Below are 22,047 nucleotides of genomic sequence, written 5' to 3' on the forward strand. Positions count from 1 at the left end.
TATTTCCTGCATTGAGCTGGTCACAGTGGGTTTTGAGGTGGGTAGGGGTGTGTGAGGGGTCGTGAGCAAACTCTTGTTGCCATCCGGGGCTGCCTCCCATCTCCTGTCATCCACAAGACTCCTTTCCTTGCATTTCTGCAGGAGAAAGAGGAATGATTGGTCCGCAAGCTGTGTGCCTGTGCATTAGGTGGCAGCCAGAACTTGATCTGAAGATACACAATCTTCTGGTGGCTGTGCAGCTTGAGTGGATTATCTTCTGAACTTGGCCAACCAAGTCTCATCATTTCAGTATCCTCCCTTGAGCCAACCTCTACTTCTCCACAGAGTGTCCCTGATAAGCCTCTGGTGTGCTTACAGCTTGCCGTAGGCTGGTCTGTGTGCCTGTTGCTCTTGATACACATACTCCAGAAAAATGAGTAGTACACTGTAAATTACTATCTTGTCAGCTGTGGTGCATGAAGCAACCCACCTGTTTGGAAAGCAGCCAGCTTGCGTTTATTTTAGCAGTTGGGAAAAGCAGAAAGCCACTTAGAGTAGGCAGGGAAGCAATATTTATTCATTCAATGGCAAGCATGGCAAAGTGGTGAACGGAGCTGCAGAGTTAAATAAGAGTGGGCACACGTCTTGCATAGCAAAACTGCAAATCCTGGTGGCTGGGAAGGAAAAGGCAATGCGTCTGCACAATGGAGAGTAAATTGTGGATGTTACTTAGCTCTTGATGAACGGGAGTGTGGATCTTCTCTTTATCACAGCTTACGTGCAGGAGGCTGAAAGCTCTTCCTAGGAGCATCTGGAGGGGAATCTGAGGTTCTCCCAAACCCTGCTCTTGCACGTGGGCACAGTGAAGTCACGGTTATAGGCAGCTGCATCACTGAGTAGTGGCAAGATTAGAATTAATCGAAGGCTGTTTGGTAGTAGATGGGTACGCAGACTAGCTAGGAAATTAGGCTATTACAGAAATGTTAGTGCCCCTTCCACAGGGGAAAGAGGAGATGCATTCTTAGCAGAATTTAGCAACAAACTTTTGATGTTGGATGTCACTGTCTTTATTATGCACAAGGATCTAAATACAGCCTTATCTTGACTAGTCTTCTTAGAAGACAACAGGCTATTACTGCTAGCAGTTAATCCAATTACTCTTTTAGGTCAAGGGGGAGTGTTCTGTACAAATATTTTTGGAAGATCTGAAACAATTATTCTGTGTGATTACTCCGAAGAGAGCATATTTCAGAATTTTCCAGCAGATCAAAATTTTAGAAATTTCTGCTCATATTGGAAGAAGTGTGTTCAAAAGAACTGCAGGCTTTTGATTTTGATTGCCAGACAATAGTTGCTTATTTTAGCAATGAAGATATTTCACAATTGAATGTAGTTTCAAATCAAAAAATAAAACCACTATCTAAAATCATCAGTGAAATTCTCCGATGTGGGGGTGAAGACAGGATTGTGCAAACCTTAAGAATTAATTCAGAATGAAATGTTTTGCCTAAAGCAGGTTTTAACCGCATCATTTTGGTTCACTTTGTTCCTGGTTCTCTAATGAGGATTTTATTGAGTGTATAGGAGGGGACTGTGAAATAACTAGCAATGATCTATCTAAAGCATGGAGGAGAAGAGAAATTTGTTCCCACTTTCTTGAGGGAGAAGGTGTCACATTTGATGAGCCAGGTTGGACATTCTGCTTTACACGTGCTCGACGAAGCTCTGAGAGCAGGACTGTAGCATTCCATCTCCCCCACAGCCTTCTGCTTTATTTCCATCTAGGAATGAGGCCTCCATGTAGGATTAGGATTTGTCAGAAATTTTTTGGGGTGCTTATGCTGCAGCTTTCTCTGTGACTGCAGCAGTCGAGGGCTGTTAGGATCAGATTCAAGCTTGTGTGGTTGGTTGCAGCTGCTGCTGGGGTAACAAAAACCAATACAATGAACAAAATCGCTATTCAATGCGGGATGGGGATGCTCCCCCAGGGCTGGGTAAATGCTGAGATCCAGGCTGCTCCTGCCTATATAAGTGTTTGGGAATATTTGCCTTACATGGCAATCACAGCAGGAGCTTGGTTGTTTGCTTTACCATAAGGATTATTGCTTGGACATCAGTGATGAATTTCAAATGTTCCTGTGATGTTTGTGCTGTAAATAGGGGTTTATCCTCCCTCTCCCATCAGACAGAGAAAAGAGCTCCTAAACCATTTAATATTCAGTCCCAAAAGCCTCAACTCCTAGTAACCAAAGCAATCTAATTTGGATCAGCAGTTTGAAAAATCATTAGTTCAAGTAGTAAAAACTCTCTATTAAACAAGGAATATACTTCCCTGAAACTGTAAGTATCGGAGCTCTTAGAGAAAACTGTTGCCAATCTCAGAATTTATGCTTTAGCCATACATGCCATAAAACTGTCCTTTAAAGATCAGTTCAAAAATAAGCACAGAGAAAGAGTTGCTATAGAGGAGATTTATAGTAATGGTTCGAGAACAAAAGACCAGGCACTGCTTCCTAATAAGAAGAGTGAGGGAATTGTGCCGCCGTGCCGCTGGCAGGCTGTCATCCGTCACAGATCCCATCCAGCAGCAGCCTGCGGATGTAATGAGAGTTTTCATTTTGTGCAGTTTTACTTTTGAAATATCATCTAAAGAAACTCAAGGTAAAAGTTCTGTCTCCCACAAGGTGTTTTTGCTGGTTTGTTTTGTTAACTTTCGAATGAGTGTTTCTAGTGTGGTGCCTGGTTTTGGTGGTGTTCTGGGAAGAAAGATGTAGGGCAAAAGGAGAGACTCCAGAAATGGCTTGTTTGGAATAAAAATTTGGCTGCTTCTGTGACATCTCTCTTCGTTGTGAAAACTGCAAGTCAGAGTGAACCAGACTTAAAAGTTGCGAGCACACAGATGAAAGCTGAAAGTAAGGTGTCTGGGTGACACAGAAGTGCTGTGGCTGTTTGGTAAGGATATTTCATTGGGGTTTTGACAAAGATTCATAGGGAAATGGCATGGATAGACAGTATTGCCATTAGGATGGTTTGAGTGTTACACAACTCCAGAATAGTATTTTATTTTGTCTGTTAATTAGCTGGTAAGTAGTTTTATGGCCTGATCAGGTGGCTAACATAAAAATCACACCTTCAACTGGAATAGATTAGGCAGAAAACAAAGCAGTAATGAAAAGGAGCAAAGGGAATTATTATTGCATGTATGCCTGAGAGTTTTTCATCAGCTGCTTCAACTGGGAAATTGTTATGGAAAAATACCTCACTTTCCTACCCTTTCCCTGTCCTGCCAGCAATCATTTCAGGCAAGTTATTTTGGAGAGGTTTTTCTATATTTGTTCCTATAAAAAGCTAAAAGCAACTTGATATCCTGATGCTTTCCCTAAAAGGGAAAAAACCATTTCTTGCATAACTCTGAACAGCCTCCGGGGCCTGGGTAACCACTCATGACCTTTCTTTCCTTTTTGTGGGTGGAAGAGGCAGAAGATGAAGGAGGTGCTCAGTGAACATCGCTGCTTTGTTTCACAGCACAGCCTGGCAGGCTACACTGGTGCGGCATGTGCTGCTGCTCTTATTTTTCAAAAAGGAATCATACTGGGGAAATATTTTGTTTACAGCTGGCTCCCTTGTGACAAAGAGAGGGGATTTGCTTCACTTTGTGGATGCATGATTTAGGAGATGCTTTAACGTTCTTCATGGCTTGAAGATCTAGCGTACAGTCATGACTTTAGTCCTTCCAAAGTGCCAGAAAATCTCATTGATTGCAAGTATAAGTATCCTGGGGCTCACAGCATGTAAAACTAACCGGACTAAGAAAAGTAAGGGAACTGAAGGAGGAGGAAAGAAATTCATGTTTCAGGTAATGATCTGAAGGTTCATTCAAGGAGGGAGTGGATTCATGAGAGTGTAAATTTTTTGTGTTAGGTTATGTCATATATACGAGAACACCAGTCTAACAGAAACATAGGGGTTTCTTTTGCCTGGATATCAATATATATTTACCCTGTGGTTGCTACAACCTTTAGCTAGCAGAGCAGAGTGCTCTCCGTGTAAAACAAGAAGAGGGGGAGGAGACAAGCTTCCTTACAGCTTTATTAAAGTCTGAATTATATCAAAGATTATTCAGTTGGAACATGAGCCGAGGCCTGTGGACAAGGTTGATGTTATGGTTTCTGGCAATTCTAGATGGAACTAAAATGCGGTTGGACATAAAAGAAAAACACAAACCAGCCGAGTGTTTAGCTGGTGTGTTTATATGAAGTAAACATGTTTGAATTTCTCTTGAAAAACATCCTGGTGCCGGCAGTCATCCTAAAGATCACTTTCCTCTCCCTCAGTAAGGCTTATAGGAAGAAGGAATTTTTTTTTCCTACCAGCTTGTTGACAGTAAGTTTTTATTATTGTAATTATTATTTTTTAAAAAACTAAGGTCTATGCTACGGGGTGATATTTGGCAAGTTCAATGCTTTGATGTAGGAAACATAATAGTTACTGCAGCTATTTTATGCTAACTACTAAGCAAATTCCTCTCATGTATACACAGCTGCTGTGGTTTTGGTCTCTATCAAATTAAGAGGAGAGGATGGGGGGAAGAAAAAAGGAGAGAGATATATATATTTAAAGCTGTTTATCATCTTCCAACTGAGAATATGCAACTACTTTACTAGTATCTTAATGACCTGTGTCTGTGACAAATGAAGTCTCTTGTTTTACTCATGGGAAGACAGAAGTGTTTTACCCATGAGGATGCAGAGTACATGAGGTTGAAGAGCTGCTGAAGTATAACAACAGAAGCATAGCCGAATATTGGAGGGTGGCAGGATGACTACACATCTGCCTTCAGGAAGGTGGCCGAGGAAATGTAGATATACCTCAATGAAGGCTGCTTCTAACTGTTCTTGAGAACAGCATCCACGTGATGGAGTGAAGCTGGGCATCTGGCAGGCTTCTCATTGTTCTTCTGTCCTTGTTGAGCTTGGTGTGGGTTTGGATTACAAGCCAAATTAGCTGATTTAAAACTGACTCGTGTATCTGTGCATTACACAGAGAAGTGCAAGTGTATTCTTTGCATTTTTGTTAATTACCTAAAATCTGCTCTTTCTCTCCTACTCTGGTGTATTTGTGATTCTTTCATAAGCATGAGTTTAACCCATTAGCAAAATCATAGCAGATTCCTAGCGATATTTCTCCCTCTTTCAAAGTGTTTGTTCACAGTTGTTTAATAGATCCTTTTGTGATTGTGCACTGTTTATTTTTAGTCATCAGAAATGGACATAATCAGGTTTTTAAAGCTTTTTACATTAAATTCTGTATCATTGAAACCTCCCTGTGGTTTGTTTCTTGGGACCCATAATTGAGATCCTATAGCTGTGATGTCAGTGACTCTATGAGTGTGTCTGGCTGTCATCCTAGCAGGGAGCAGAAGGCGTTGAGGTCGGGGGTACTCCTAGTTTTGTAACAAATTCTTAGCCTGACTTGAGGCCATTCATCATGTTAAGAGAAGGTTTTAGCTGTTCCCTTCGGAACACTGACAGCAATTAAGGTATCCATACATCACTTGAGCATTAAAGCTTTATTAGTGCTGTGGTTTCTAGGGTTTGCTCCAGATGTCAGTGCTGTGATTGTCCCCCTCATTTACACCTTCTATCCTGTATTCTAGTAACCCAATGTGCTTTTGTTGATTTCAGCATGTTCTTCACTTATTGAAGATGTGGTTCTCCTTGTGGCTTGTTGGTATTTAAATAAATCTGTGTTGGGGTGGCGATATGAACCATATGGTGACTGATAAAGGGCTTTTCCACCTATCTTAGTGATCTTACCTGAGATAGGGGTAGACCTACCTAATGATGTCAAGCAATCGTTTGCCAAACACTTGTTGAATGGAATCTGTCTGTGGAGTTGTTTTGCAGAGGCTGTATGAGCCCTCTGAGCTTACAAAAGCTGAGAAATCATAGCCCGGTGCCAAACAGCTCTTTTGGGGAGAACAATAGGTGCTTAAACCATACCTCTGGGTAATCACTGGTATCTCTTTCTCCCCTGCAGACTCTGTTTAGCAGCTGCTAGCCTGATTTTTGCTTTTTTTTTTATTTATTTATTTTTCCACTGCAGTGATAGTCCAGCACCACACAGCATTGAAACGTGTGGGTAATTCCCTGAGCGTCCACAATCGAATGGGACTTCTCAGGAAGGACAGCCTCTCGGAGGGTCAGCCCAGGGACATGCATTATGCCCAAAGCTGGTTTTGACAGCAGGGCATGTCCTGCTATGTATCAGCCAGCTTGCTGGCAGAAGGTAGCTGTGTGTTTCACTCCTCTGCTGGCTATTCATGTTTCATGGTGCACGTTATCCTTTATCCCTGTAAATGTCAGGGGGATGCGCCACAGGGCTCCCGCACCATTGACGTCAGTGGCACAGCCTGCTGATGGCTTTACACGGATGCTGGCAACACAGCTTCTGCATAGTGTCTTTTTGGAGGAGTGACCCATCAGGGCTTGTTGGTCTTTGGCTTATCTTGGGTGTTGACTCTTGATAATTACTCCCAGCAATTTGTCCTTCAGTTTCAGGAGTGTCAGTACATTTCATGGACGCATACACACCCTTTAAACAAGACAGAGTAAAACTAATATTGTTAAGGGAGCAATTATATGGCAACATGGACCTTGTGTGCTGTTGACCCAACACTCTTTTTTTGAACCACTAGTCTTTTCCTATTACCTTATGTATTGCTTTTAATGATGCTTTATGTGAATTATTAGTGTGTGTTACTGTCGCTGCGTGTAGTCTAATGAAGCAACCACAGCCAAGGTGCAAACTGTCTCCTATGGATTAATGAGGTCTTAAAAGAAGGTGACTGCCTGCTGTGAAAAGAAAGGCTATCAAGTTGAATCACATATTTTATCAGCTAGATGCGACTCTTACTAATACTATTCTTAACAGGAGAGAGCAATATCAAGTGCATGAAAAATGCAAGAGGATCGTATTTGTTTGAGGGGACCCATGTTTAAATCTGATAGTGTTTTTAAATTGACTATCCGTTGACAGATATTTAGGAAACAGTTACATTGTTTGAATTAACAACCAACATCTCTGACATCTCTAGACACATATAAACTTATATAGTGCTAGTACAGCTGCTGTTTTAAACTAGCCTATCAATAGTGACTTTCCTGATCGTTGGAATTTTACTTTCCTAATGGTAAAGTGGGTGTTGCTGTAGAGTTGGAAAATCTCCGCTTGGTTTTGGCTGTGGTTTTATATCTCTGCATCATACTATAAATAACTAGTAGTGGTTAGAGACTGTCTTCTGAAAAGGCATTTAATTTTTGTTCTTGAGAGAAGATCTGTGCCTCAAAGCTGTAAGCTGAGGAATCTCACTGTCTCTGTTGTTAAGGGTTCATGTTTTAGATAGTGGAAGAGTGTTTCAATTCTTTCTGGTAATGTAATAGTTTGTGGTAGCTGGAGCTTTCTGTATGCTGTATATTTAATCTTTTTATCATTTAATAGTCTGACTCCATTCAGAAAACATTTCAGACTGCATGTCATTTGTATTATTAATGGCATTATTGATTTATAAGATCACCTTTAAAAATGAGTTACTGTTTTACAAGAAAACCACCAAAAGGATTAATGTGCTTTCTTTTTGCACATCTACTCTACTATCCATTGAAAAGGATGATCAAGTCAAATGTCACTGGTTTATACTGTGTATAATTACATATCGCGTTAGGGGCATGTTCTTTTACTTTGGGGAATAGATACACTGATGTTGCATTACCTGCAGATGTGGAATGATTGCTCCCTAATGTTAACATAGAGATTGCTTATGGTGAGGTAGTAAAAGCATGCTTTGGTTGTTTTTTTTTCCTTAATCTGCATGCAGAGTAGATAAAAGTGCTATAGGAGAATAAAGCAAAGACATAGGAGAGAACCTTCTATTTGCGTTTTGGAGCAGGGTGTTATTCTACTATTTATTATATCTGCATGAAACAATGTAAAGTGTTGATGTTTATGAGAAGTGTGGTTTATAAAAGTAAATATTTTCCCCACCCTTCTACCACCATGACTAAGATACTTTACACTTGAAATTTTATTTTCCTCCTATAATGTTTTTTCCCTTCCTTTCTCTCCCCAACCCTGACATAATGTAGTTGATTTAATTCTGTAGATTGCTTTCCTCAAGCTCTAACTTGAGTTCATTTTGTTATATGGTGACCACAGTTATGGATGACGCTCCCCCTGGCACACAGGAGTACATTATGTTACGGCAAGATTCGATCCAATCTGCGGAATTAAAGAAAAAAGAGTCCCCTTTTCGTGCTAAGTGTCACGAAATCTTCTGCTGCCCACTGAAGCAAGTGCACCTCAAAGAGAACACAGAGCCAGAAGGTTTGTGGTGCTATGGATCCATGTTCTGTTTGTTTCTATTATTATTTTTATTTTTCCATGTATGTCCCTAGAGTGTGCTGTGTGTTTTCCAGCCTGTGTCAGTATAGTGCAACTGATGCAGGAAGCGTGATGCACTCCATGTCCCCCTTTGCTTGCCTGTTAGTGTCTGATTCAGCTATCACGGGACACAATAATATAAGCCATGTACGGTATTATTTTAGACAAGAAGCAAAAAGACGCTGCTTTTTCTTAAATAAAGTTTGTTTGTTTCAGCTCTCATCATTACACACTGCCCGTTTTCTTGGCTGCCAAAAGTTGCTTGCTACTTAAACGGCATCAATTCCTAGTTGGTTCTTTCTAGTAACATTTTCTGAAGCTGCACTTTGCTGAAAATATGGCACTTAGGCTCAGATTCGGCTTGTCCCCAACACCTTTCACTCCATAAGGCTTCTGCATAGCGCTAGAGAATGCTTATGACAGCTGTACTTCAGTGAAGCAGGATGAAGTTTGTATGTAATGCACGCCCGGTTGCATTTTGGAAAATGAAATGCATGCAGAGCAGAAAAAAATAAGTAGAATGTTTTCCTTTTCAGATAAAGCAAAGGTATGGTCTCTTCTAATGCTGTGTTTCTCATATGAAATTATTGATGAGGTGTCTATATCTTTAACTTGTTTGTCTAGTGTATATAATCTTAAGCTATTTTAAACTATATTTTTTAATATTTTCTCTTGTTGTTCAATGTATGTTTTGCATTATTGCCTTATATTTCACATGGTAAGCCTTTTATTTTTGCATAAGCTCTAGTATCCGCCAAGACAAATAATGCTACTGCTGGTAGATATGTTTTAAGATTAAATATTCAGGGCTGGATTCTGCCATAATTGAGTCTGCAGGAATGGCAAGAATGAGAAGATTGGAGCCCTTTCTCACAAATCACTTGTATTATTCTCTCTGTAATAATGTGCATCGGTTGCTCAGCTGTCACTATTAGCCCAAAATATTTCAGTCAACTGCTTTCTCCTGGTACATACTCCAAATTTTTCATGAACGTTCTTTGCACCACTTCTGGGAGATTGCATCTTATATTTTAGTAGCACCTTACTGAAATAGCATTTCTTTCTCATCTCACCAGAAATATTGTCTGACACAAACGACTGGTGTGAGGTGTGTAGAGAGGTTTTTTGTTTCAGTGAATATCAAAATTGTGTTTTGAAAACACAAAGCCTAATTCTCTTCTCAGTTCTTTGTCTGACTTGATGGGAGTTGTGTTTTCATAATTCTGAACTCAATAAACATAAAGGAAAGGTGAATCCCATAGCACTTTTCTGGATTAACAAGTATAATGAATTTCCTATCATCTGTCAGGATTTGTGGTGTTCTTGAGTAAATTATGAACCTAGAACTGTTCATGTCAAGCTCCTCTAGGAATATGATAACAGCTGAGCTATTAGAGGTGCTCAGCATACTTGGCAATTGATATTTGGTGAAATGAAAGGTTCGATGTGAGCCACAAAGAGAAGGGCCCTAAACTTGGCATCATTGATTTATGTGTTGTATTTCACTTTTTCTTTGTGCTCACATGGAACTCCAACAGAACCTGATGGTCATTTCAATGGGACTTATACTAAGAGATGAATTCCTGCTGGGGACTAGCTCTTCGCTAGGTCTGATAATTTTCAGTGAATAAAATGATTTACACACTAATGGTTCGTAATGTTCAAGAGGAACACAGGAGGTAGAGTTGTGCTGGGCATTTTATCTCCAGAGCGTGATTCTGCTGGGGAAATGGTTTTGTTCAATGTTGAGGAATTCTGGATCCGCAGGGAGAAGCTTGCAAGGTGCAGGCTCTAAGTGATGACCTGGGAAGCATCAGTTCTGCCATACTGTCACCTGGAAGCCAACAGTTGGTCTTCTCAGATTTTCCATAAATCTGCATACTCTTTCCAACAACAGCTGTGCTACTCCTTCTTCCATGGCATATGATGTTGTTAATCATTCTTATTGAAAATATTTAGTTGTAAGAAGAAAGCTTTTCATATTTTACTGCGGTATACAAGAATGAGTGTCTCTTCCCCTTTCCCTTTTTATCCTTTCTCCTCTCCTCCAGGAATTTTGTATTACTAGACAAAGCACAAGTAGGTATGGCCTTGCTGACTTATCCCACAACCATCTGAGTTGATTGAAATTCACAAGGGTATCAGTTTCTATTCTTGTGTGATTTATATATGTATTTCCATGAAAGATGTTGCCTCTAGCATGAAAGAGAAAATATATCTTTAAGAATCCATTTAGCCTCTGCAGCTTAAATTTCCTGGGCTGCGTTGCTCTTTTTCTTCCAGATCTGTGAATTGCCTGGCAGTGGTGTGTGTTAGACCCACTTGAAAGACTGATGTGTGTCATCGGCAGTGGTTTGTTGGCATGAAGATTGAAAAATTTTAGGTATGGAATGGTCTGAACTGTGCTTTCAGTGCAAACACTAAACCAGTTCATTGAAGTTAATGGAGTGACTCAAACAAACCCTACCTGAACACCTTCTAGTGTGAACTCAGCGGTTAACAGCTCAATTGTGCTATGAGGGTGAATGAAAATAAGTGTTTAAACCTGTTGCTGCAGCAACATTTACACATTTTTGAAGGTACTGGCAAGTACGGCAACTAAGAAGCTATTAGGAAACCTCTCCAAGTAAAATATCATTATGGGAGTTTTATGGAAAACTGCAGGCTTGAAAGACTCTGCAGAGAGTTTAAAAACATACCTTTTTAATCTGCTGAGTAATGACATGGGAAAACATAGTAAATCCCTTGTGTTTCTAACTTTCCTAACTCTAACTATTTCATTTAGATGACAGGTTTCTTCTATGTACTTTTTAACCACTTTCATACAGGGTTAATGCTTAGGGCATCTTATTTAACACTTCAGGACTTGCACTTCCCAGGCATGCATGATGATAATAGATAAAAGATTTTCCTGGCTTTTTGTAGGGGTGTTTAGGAATGTTCTCATCTTTGCTATATACCACCTCACTCTGGTATCTGAATCAGATGGCCCATTCTTTCTCTTATCTTGGGCCCATTTTTAAAAGCAAGAGAAGGAATGAGAAAATCAGATCCATGTTTCCTAAATTAACCTGTCTTGAATTCTTGTTCTTTTCCTGACCCCCTACCAGCCTGTTTGCAATGTCATCATTTTGCATAGCACCTTATATGTCTCAAATACACCTTAGCAGAATCTGTCCAGAGCCAGTACATTTCATATCAACCTGGAGGACACATAGAAGGTCCTTGGTCCAGTAACTATAGCAAAGATAGTGGGGTTTTAGGTGGTAGATGTGGGAGGAAGGTGGAGAACAATAGGAGATCACAATATCTTCTCCAAATGTGGAAACTTCCATTCAGGTCCAGTGCCATCAAGGTATTGTCTGTCAGTCTGGATCGCAGTTCAAATAGGATGCTGCCTTTCCTAATGCTATGGGAAACTTTGGACTAAGTTAAAAGATGAACTGCTTTTTTTTTGTCAAAGTCATTCTGCAGTTTACGTTGTCATGGATCTCTCAAATGCAATAAAACAAGTGAACCTAACATCCTTACCTGGATGCTAGGTCCTCTGGGCATTGTGCATGGTTTACAATTACATCCAAGCAGCAGCAAAATACAGGGTGTTTTTGTAGCTTCCCTTGAGCTAGGAATACACTGCTAGCAGGAGAAGGGCCATCTGAAGTACATTTTGCAGCTATTTGTTCTCTTAAATAGTTTAAACATAAGCTGCTGCTATCTGTATAAAACATGGTTACATAAAAAGAAGTCTGCTCCTGGAAAACTAATTTGAGTTGTATTATTGCATCTAGAGAAGGGAATATAATGAGAAAAATGCTTTTTGAAAACACCCATTGGTTAGTCACAGTCACATAATCAAGAGTCTTGGCCTCTTGCCCACAGTTCTGTTTTCATGTGGGGGTTTTTGCCTTTTTTTTTTATTATTTTTTTGGTAACATTTAGTCTCCCTCCAGGCATACATAACCTTTTTACACAGCAAAGCAGACGAGCATGGCAAAATATGTATTGGGGATGGAGAGAGGGAAATCTGGGATAGCAGCTGGTAATGAGTAAAGGCAGCTTCCCTCAACCAACAGGAAATCTGATTAGATAGAAAATGTTAAGGATGCTAATGTGAAACAGGCAGCTCTGTGGTTGCCCTTGACAATGGCTTGTTATCTTCATCCCTAGCAATGGGATGACTGGCAGAGCCAGTCTTGGGGGCGAGGAAAAGGTAGGACATTTAAGCACATTATGTGGGAGGCTGGCTCTTCTGCCTCCTCTGTGTGCACACATGGTTTTGTCACCAGCAGAAATTCAGAGCCTTTATGGTGTCATACTGAATGTCCCTTTGCTGTTCCAAGTGTTGTGTCACCACTGATAGTACTGTTACTTGGCACTCTAATTATACACTTTACTTCTAGACAGATCAGTCCTATTAGCCCAGCTCCCTCATTTAATTATGTTAATACATATCCATTTTTGCATTTTAGAGGAGGAAAAGAAAGAAGGGGGAGGAGGACCTGTATTTGAAATCGTGGAGAACTGTGAGAGGATTTTAAACTTCAAGTATTGTTAGGCACTGAAAAAGACTTTATATTCCACTGGGGAATAATAGAGATGAGCCATGTGAAACATAGGTCCATTCACCTCTGCCATTCATGTCTGAGATCACCTGGCAAACTTGTCTGTACGGTTCAATGAGGATGTGCAGCATCTGCACTGCTGGTGCATTCAACCTCAGATTGAATCTGGACCTACAGCTGCCTGGGAGGAACTCACGGGTTCGTTGAATAGGAGCTCTGACTAAGGTACATGATCCTGTTTAGGAACTGTATTAAGATGATGGTCCCTTCATATTAAATTGATCATATTTTGTAATATTCTGTGATGTTTTTCATCCCATTTGCTATGGTTCTTGTCAACAGGAGTTTTTAACCCCTTCCTGCTGCACCTAAGCTCTCTGGCCAGGAGGAGGAAGGAAAGGAAAGAGGGAAGGCAGGCAATGTGCTATTGCCTGATGTTAGACCTTGCAGCTCTCAGTACTCTTATCGTCAACCTTGCCCTCAGCAAAACCTTGGTTTTGACTCAGCTTTTGCCTGCACCTTCTGTGGGAAACATAGAAGCTTTGACTTGTCTCACTCCGAAGTCCTGGCACCGGCAAGAGGAAGCAATGAGAAGTGCCTGAGCCTTGTCCAATACTAAATGAAAATAAGCTCTAAGTCCTGTCTGTCTGGATACACGTGGAGTTGCTGAGCTATGGGACCATATCTGTAGTGAGGGATGATCTGAAAGGAACCACATAGACCACAAAAGCCAAAGTATATGAAGCTGCCACTGTTGTAATGGCTTCTTCCCCCAAAGAGAAACCAACTTTGACTTCAGCGATTAAATGGTAACCTTTTGTTTCGGGCATTGGGAAGCAGTGGTTACGACTGCACTCTTATTTTCTTCAGATGCTTTGTACCTAAAGCAGAATAGCTCAGTCTTGTAAGTGTCTGGAGCCCTCTTGCCCTGATCCTCCAAAGCCTTTAAGCCCACAATTAACTTTAAACATGTGAGTGCTCCTTGCAGAGTCAAAGGGGTTGGGATCTGTTTGATGAGCTTAGCTGAGTGTAGTCTGGCTCTGGCTTGGGTTCAGGCTTGGGTTTCAGACAGTGCAAATCCAGAGTAATTTCACCAAAATCCAAGATTTACTCAATATTTACTTGCAAGCAAATGCAGTCAGAATTCCCTCATAGCGTTTAATCTGGTTTCTTCTTTTCTTACTCTCTTTGGAGTTTGTATAGTCCTTCTTGCCTCAACAGTTCATGACTGAACATGCTTGTCCTCGTAGCACTGCTATACAGTATGGAAATCTAATGTTTCCCATTGTAAAGGGGGAAGTGAAGAACTTGGTATTTGGGCATCTCATCAACGTTAGTAACAATAACTCTGCCTACTGAGCACTTAGTACTTAGCTATTATATTTGGAGCATTCTGGGCTGTGACACTTCTAGCCATGTGGAAGTATCACAGAGCTGGAAATTCAACATTTTTCCATAGATTTATACTCATACTTTGATTTTTTTTTTGTATGCAGACCTGCCTTACTGGGTGACTGTCCTCACAGGGTCATCAAGTTGGTGGTCCCAAGTCCGTAGGTAATAGATACACCAGGAAAAACACTGAGAGTTCTCACAGTACTTTTACCTGCTCTCTCACTTGGCCACAAGCGACAAATTGGGAATTAAGTGATTTGTTGAACTGAGTTTCCCTGATGGAAAAATTCATAGACTCAGCTCTAATAGTGAAAAGTAGAATTGTTATCCGAATTTGTACTCTGTAGCATTGAAGATGTTTAAGTAAAGGCATTAGGAGCAGTTTTAGTACTTTAACTTCAAGACAAGGAGTTTTAATTCTTCAGCTGGAGCTGGCCTTGCCACTGAACAGGTCATGGCAACCTAAAGAGAATTCTTATCTCTTACCTTACCTGTGTACTCTTCAAGGCAAATCTTTTATCTATACCTTTTTCTAGTTTGCTCCCACCTCAGAATAAATATTCATTATGCTGTCAGATACCATCTCCATATCTGAAATAGGACATTTAGACTAAATGAGTCACCCTGTTCTGTTCTCAACTCATCTTTAGAAGGACTCTTTGAGACCTTCAAAGAGAGTTCTTAGTATGGAAAAAGGCCTTTGTCTTGCTACTTTTTAATTCCATGATTCTCCTGGGAAAGCATCAGACTTGACTCGTCAATCTGTCCTCATTTTAAATATGAAGATGTAGTTCTTTATTAATAATGAATGCTCTTCTTTGTACTTTATTCAACTACATGGCCCGTCATAATTATTGCATGACCCTTCATGAGTGGTAATGTCTGTAGTATTTAAATATTGGCCCTTGAGTTGAGAGCATGCCAAATTTTTCATGCTGTTCTAGATTAGGACAACTCCAGAAACAAGGAATTGTTAAACTTTTTGGTTATCACTGGAAAATTGTTTCCTTTCCCAAGGCAATCACTTATAGAAGCATTTAGGCATGTCTACTTGGTGCAGCAGAGCGTACTGCAGAGATCCCCTAGCTATCGTCCCAGATCTGTGCAGCACCATACAATGGTGTTGGTAAGCTCAGCGATAATTAGCTCGGGTAGCTCACAGTATTACATTGCAGCTTGTCTGTGGTTTCCAATTCCAGGGTTAGCTCAGCCAATATCGAACTCGAGGGTTTCTACTCTTCATTCCATCATCAATGTGGGCCTTCAGCTTTACCCAGACCTCAGTGAGCATAACAGAGGTCCAAAGATTGCAAAAGGCCAAAGTTTTCGAGAACACTCAACTAAAATTATCAAATACTTCTTCAATAGCATTAGAGTGTCTGGGTAACAGTCAGTGCTCAAACTGTTTCTTGCTCAGCTCTTTTCCCATTGGTATCTATCTACAGAGATTTCTTGCAGTGTATAAGTTGTTCTGTTGTTGTCATAAGACTTGCGGGGTGGTAACTTCAGGAATGGAGGTATTTTCACTTGTGTACCTGACTGCCCTCATGGACATCATTGGTTTGGAAGCTTTGCCAACTTTGACTTCAGTGTTGTGAAAACAGATGGAGCTGCATAAAAAGAATCTGCCACGGAGACCATCCACAAGACAAGATCTGTGACTGCAATGAATGCATTGCTAGGTTTTCAGCCTTTGGAAAAAGGCATTAACAGCATTAAAACATGTTTTTGGTGATTGATCTGTACTCTAATCCTGCCTTTCCTCTGAGCAGTCATACGGTTTTTCATTTCTGCAACAGGTAATGCCAAGTATGACACTTAAATGCAAGAGTTGTTAAAAATGTAGAGTTTATTTCAGTTGTGCACCTTTGCTTAATTGGTTCTCCTGTTTCACTTACTCTGAAAATCCAGTTTGTTTGAGTCAGTAGTTGAAGACCAAGTTTTATTCTGTAGTTGCTCCTACCGCTGATGAGTATGATTGTCTCATTTCAGACAAGTGGCAAAGCTGACATCAAATGTTGCTAGTGTCTCTCAGATACCATTAGCAGGAAATATTTAAGCTTCACATAGGATGTTCACCTCTAATAATGAGCAATAGAGTTAATCCAGAGTTCATATGACTGGCCTTTTTACAATAAATTTAGATTAAATACACTCAAAATAGTCGTAAGCAAAAATTTGAGTGGAATTTGTCCTGCCAAATGCAAATTAATGGTTACTTTAACTCACTTGGATATTAACTTAGATTAAAAATGGTGAGAAATTTTGCTGGTCTTTGTACTAATAACAAAGGAGCACATTTAGGAAATTACTATTTTAACTGTAAATAATTTTATATAGTGTATTTAATAATATGTGCAGTGAAAAGTACAGTCAGTATGATATAGTTCGGGATTTACAGAAAAGAAAACAGAGTGCTGGCTATTTCGAAGTTGAGGGAAGCTCTGAGTCAAAACAAGCTTTCCTGCTGGTGCAGAAGAACATATGCTTTATGATATGCAATTGCTACTTGAGAGGAAGTTATATATTCTCTAAAATTCACGTGGAAGCTCTGCTTGGTAAGTTTCTTTGTTCTTTGATAGCTTCCCTCTAAATAACAGACAAGAAGGTTATTTAAAATCATTTGTGTGCTAGGTTGCTGAGACAGCTGCCTTCAAGGCATGCTGATTAGCCTTGAGGAAGACTAAGCAGATCATCAAAGGGTTCCTGAATTAATATGGACTCATCTTTAAGAGTGATGACCTTCTAACCAAAAATCTGTAGGCTGTTTTAAAGGATGGCAATTTCTTTTGTGAAGGTTTTCTCTTGGCTGCTTGTTCTTTGACACACTAAGGTACGTGCTTGTTCTGTGTGTAAATAATATTTCTTTCAAATTCAGAATAAGGGAGAATATCTTCAGGACCTAATAGCAGCAGATGCTCAGCTTATTCAGGCTGGTACCACCAGGAACCATGAGAACTCTTATGAGTTCATAGTTAATAACTGCTGAACATTTGAAGATAGATGTACTTTTCAATTGCTGAAAAACACTTATATTCTTTATTCCTATCAATTTTAATGTGAAAGCAAGTTGCGAAGGAGCGTGGACTGATTATCAAGATGAGTAGAGTAGCAAACAATGATAGGAAACTAGGTATAAAAAGCAGCAAGGAGGAGAGGGCAGTTTTTGAACCAGAAGGCATCATAGTACTGAGGAGGAGAGGCTGAAATGGGAGCAGGTGAGTCTAATAATGGGGAAAAAAAGTCTGCTAAGAGTGGTTGAAGCTGGTGGTGTGGACAGGTGAGCACGGCGCTTCTGGATTAACTTGCTGGCTGCAGTTGAGATCTAAAATTGAAAAAGAGAGGCATCCCTGTGCTCCAACAGAATTAGAAGGCTACTGTATTGGAGAGGAGCTAGAAACTCCTTCTAGATGGAAACCTGAAAGTGAGAGAAGTGACCTGGAGAGGACAGAGCTCTCCAAAGAGAAACAGATGAATTACCCAGCTGCAAACAGTGGCAGAGAAAGATAGTCCGTTCTTCTTGGCTTGTTCTGCCTCACCCTGTGAAGATTGGACCCCATGGACTGACCAGCCAAATGCACAAAGCACAGCAGCTTCTTCTCTAACTGTATATAGTCATATGCATGAGATGGTGTAATAATTTAAACAGTGGATTCTAACCGCATAAGTAGATATCCAGACCCTCAACTTATGTATGAACAATTAAGTACATTGACTGCTGTAGAACACTGTCAATTTCTATCCGATCAGGTGTATTTATGGGCAGATTCTTTAATTTTCACATGCAAATTTTGCACATGCTATTTGTTCATCCAAGAGACTTAACTGAGGAAAATCACAGAGTAGGGCACTGGGTATTTGTTCTTGATATCTCTCCTACACCAGAATTTGTACTGCCTCAACAGAACTGAAAAGGTGTGTTTTAAAAACTAATGTCTCAAAAGGACGTTGTTAAAAAACAAACAAACAATCCCACCCAACCATTATGCCACTTTTTTTTCAGTGGTGTCTTTTGGAGTTGGATATTTTTTTTAGGAGCTTTTTTGACAACTTTTAAAGTCAGCTTCTTTCTAACGGAATGATGTTGAGACAGACGCTTGTTGACATTTTGTCTCTGTTTAGTTCTAGGGAAAGAATTCTGGCTGGGAGGCAGGAGGAAATGGGGGAGAAGCACCCAGTTAAGCACTGTCAGCTTTTCAGTCTCCTGGAGTTGACGTATGTGATGACGGCTTAGTTTTAAGGACACAAATGTGTAGGAATACGGATTTTTTTCATAATTCATAAGTCAAGGTTTATAAGGAAAAACATGCAAATCTAAACCCACACACCAGATTTCTCAAGAGACTTTTATTGCTGTAGGTTGGTTAGAAAAACAACTTTAGTTAAAAGGTGTAGTTGTACTACTTTGATTTAGGATGGAACTCCAGGGAAGGATCAAAACAGATTGGTTCTTGCAGTTGGTAGTTTGAGCAAATTCACAAATAGTTCAGGGCTTCTTTATAGTCTTTAAAAATCTAGTGGTGACAGTGTTAGAGCATAGGAGAGTTGATGGCTGATTTTTCTATCATTGTAATAACAAGACTTGTTATATCTTGTACAATATAACTTGTTCAAATTGGCCTTGCCCCATTTGAAGTCAATGGATCTTGAAGCTGTGAAGCAAAGGGATTGCAGAAGTGGAGTGAGTGTTGGCTGAGAACTGGCACCTAATGCTTTCTTCTAACTCTTAAGAAAGACTAAATACTCTAGGTTGATTTTATGTGTAGTGCTGCCAAGTGTTCCAGGAATCTTCTGCCACTCCATTAAGCTTAGCTGCAATGAAGGTCCTGTAAAGAACAAGTGATAATGGCTTTGCCTGCTTCAGCTACCCTTAATAGCCCTTCTTCTCAGCAGTCTATTAAGAAAACAAGTGAGAGGGGAGGAGAAGAAGAAGAAGAAATCCATATGCACAGAACTGAAAGATCTTATCTGGAACTATGTCTTCTGCAGCTTTTAAGAGCGTCTGTGACATGAACCCCAGAATCTTAAGAGGGGAATTCTTTCAGAACTGTTTTTGTTAAAGAAGAAATATGGTTGACTAAAAAAAGGGGGGTGACTATGCAAATGTGCCATGTAATTACGTGGGTCACATTTCAGTATGGCAACGTGAACTGCTATTGTCCCAGGACAAGTGTATTTCCCATTCCTTAAAGGGTGTGATTTCATTAAGGTTAAAGGTTTGGTTCTTACTCATACTAGGTCATTCACACATTTTGATGGTTGAAAGGAACCTCACAGTGACCTTAAATTATTCTTTTAAGAATGGTATATTTTCTTTTAGTTCCTTTCGTACAAAGGGCAAATAAGAGTCAGAATTATGTAATTCCTTAATAATTAACCAGTATATGAAATGGCTTAAGACAGTCCTGAGATTTTTTTTGTAGCTCTATGCTATAATTAAGTCTATTAGAGTTGAATAATGGGAAAGCCAGGAGTATGTTTTTCTTTCTCATAGTGAATGAAGGAAAATGTCAATGCAGAGAACGGATGAGACGTTCTGCACAGTATATCAAATTGTTCTTCATGACAAAATCACATATTAGGACAATTAATACAGAGGTGTTGTGACTAGGTGTAAGAAGTGCTGAATAGTGTCAAGTTCCTAATAAGTGCTCTAAGTTCATGTCGAGCAATGGAAGGTGGGAATTCAATAAAGAGAAAAGATCTTTCTATGCATGAATTGTATATAAATTGAGCAGCGTTCTGCATAGAAGAGTATTATAGCAGGAAGCAAGGAACTAACCTGACCCACAAAGCACAGTAGTAAGTTTTCTACTTGGATTTCAAGCTTGAAAGGATTAGGTTTCTGTGATCTGCAAGTGAGCTGCCACAACTCAAGGCACAAGTGACATCTGAATAATGGAACCCACAGAATCTCTTCCGACTGCAATATTAAGCCCAATACTTTGTTTGACTCAAATATATCTCTTTGAAAGCCATCTCTTCTTCAAGATTCAGCATCTTCCTCATTGCGCTTTCCTCTCAAAAGAGAAGATAGCTCTGAAAAATGGTTGATACAATCATCCTTAGTTAACTGTAAAATTTCCTTTGTCTTATACTGTATTTTCTAGACATTAGGTTTTTACATATTTTACATGTCAAAATTTTCATTAAAGTATACATAGAATAGCATGGTATGTTAATGGAAAATTGGTTTGTGTGGAGTCTTGTAGAAAGGAAGTTCCCCAATTGCAGAGCATCTGTCCAAGGACAGTGTGCATCAGTGTTACGTGGGAAACTGGGCAACAGTGGAGGGCACCTGTGGCTTCCCCACTCACAGGGAAGGTGTGGAGCCCTTGGGACAGTTCCAGCAGTGCCTCTGGAATGCTAGTGTATGTTTGGTTAGGGTTTTACTTAAGTTTACTCCAAAAGCATTTGGGATCCAGTTGGGAATTATTTCCAGGTAGCTCATGAGCCCAAATTTGGAAAATTGTTTTCAGTGGATTTGAGACCCATTCATTTGCCTGCAGAGGTCTGTCAGCAGAAGGGATGTGCTAGGAAGTGCTTAAGGGATGGTGTGTTAGTGAGGCTCCTCCCATGCTAAGAGGTGTCTAGAGAGAGAGGCAGAGTTGCGCTTCAATGAGAGCTGAAGTGCTTCTTAATAACTGAGAGGCTGAATGAAGCAAAGCTGTTCTTTTCTGGAATTCTTAAATTAAATTCCAAGTATGTGTCATTTTTTTAATCTCTCCTCTGCCCTTCTCCTCCATTTTAAAAGTAGATTAATACAGTGGAGGGATTCGGAATCATAAGTTTAAAACTAATGCTCTGAAAATGTTCCTGTAAGTTCTGGAGTTACAGCACGAAGATATTGGCAGGCTTTCTCTAATGTCTTCTCAAACTTGGGTCTTAAATATCTTATAATTTGACAGTTGTCCTGTTTCCAAGGTCTTAATCATACTCTCTTTGATTATGGACCACCATATGTACAGGGAATATTATCAGAATACTGTAGCTCTCAAAGCCTCCTGTAGGTTTGCCATGAGAAGCCTTTCTTATCTCTTCCAAGCTTGCTGTCTTGGTACTGTCCTCTCTGTGCATCCCTGGTGTCTGAGGAAAACTTAACCTTTGTATTGCTCTTAATGCCTCGAGAGAGATTTCCTAAGCAAACAAATTGTATTTAGATCGGGGTTATGTATGGTGAGAAGATGGGGAGGGTTGAGGGGAAAAAGGCCACATGTGTTTGGGATTTAATGGCGTGGTGAATTATGAGTAACTAATTGGAGTGGTGTAATTGAAGGCAGTTAATTGAAGCAGGGAAATGCATATTTACTAAAGGGCTATTACTGCTTTGTTCTCAAATAGAATTCAGGCATTGGCAAATTGTAAGATGATTGACAATTCATTTTAAAATTACACAGATTTGAAACCCCTTGCTCCCCAGTCTGCCACAAAGTTTAAGAAATTGGCATAAATGAACGTAGAGCTATAAGGCCAGAGGAAGGCTGATACAGCTAGTGAGCTAGTAAGGAAATTGCCTTTTAAATCCGTTTTAACAAAGCAATAGCAAGTTGTTTTATTAGGGCTTCTAGAGAGCTGCATATGCTATGTTTGATCTGATCATGTAACGTATTGATCGGGGGAACTCTTAGCCATAAGGAGGCAAGCATAGGTTACAGAAATATACACTAAATAC

At 40.0% G+C, this 22,047-nt stretch overlaps 1 protein-coding gene across 8 annotated transcripts in view; it reads left to right on the top strand.

The window, feature by feature from the left end:
- FGF13 (fibroblast growth factor 13) overlaps window positions 1-22,047 on the top strand; it is a 304,993-nt gene that overhangs the window by 188,254 nt on the left and 94,692 nt on the right. For 3 of the 8 annotated variants that reach the window (XM_054075399.1, XM_054075400.1, XM_054075401.1), the window contains one exon: window positions 8,194-8,361. The exons of 2 other annotated variants lie outside the window; for them this stretch is intronic. In XM_054075399.1, the coding sequence (XP_053931374.1) occupies window positions 8,194-8,361 (168 nt within the window). Of the gene's footprint in view, window positions 1-3,468; window positions 3,527-3,565; window positions 3,836-4,212; window positions 4,363-8,193; window positions 8,362-22,047 lie in introns of those variants that run through there. 3 more of the 8 variants (XM_009560944.2, XM_054075402.1, XM_054075403.1) reach the window with 3 other exon arrangements.

This window comes from Cuculus canorus, chromosome 10, assembly GCF_017976375.1.
Source record: "Cuculus canorus isolate bCucCan1 chromosome 10, bCucCan1.pri, whole genome shotgun sequence".
Taxonomy (NCBI): Eukaryota; Metazoa; Chordata; class Aves; order Cuculiformes; family Cuculidae; genus Cuculus; species Cuculus canorus.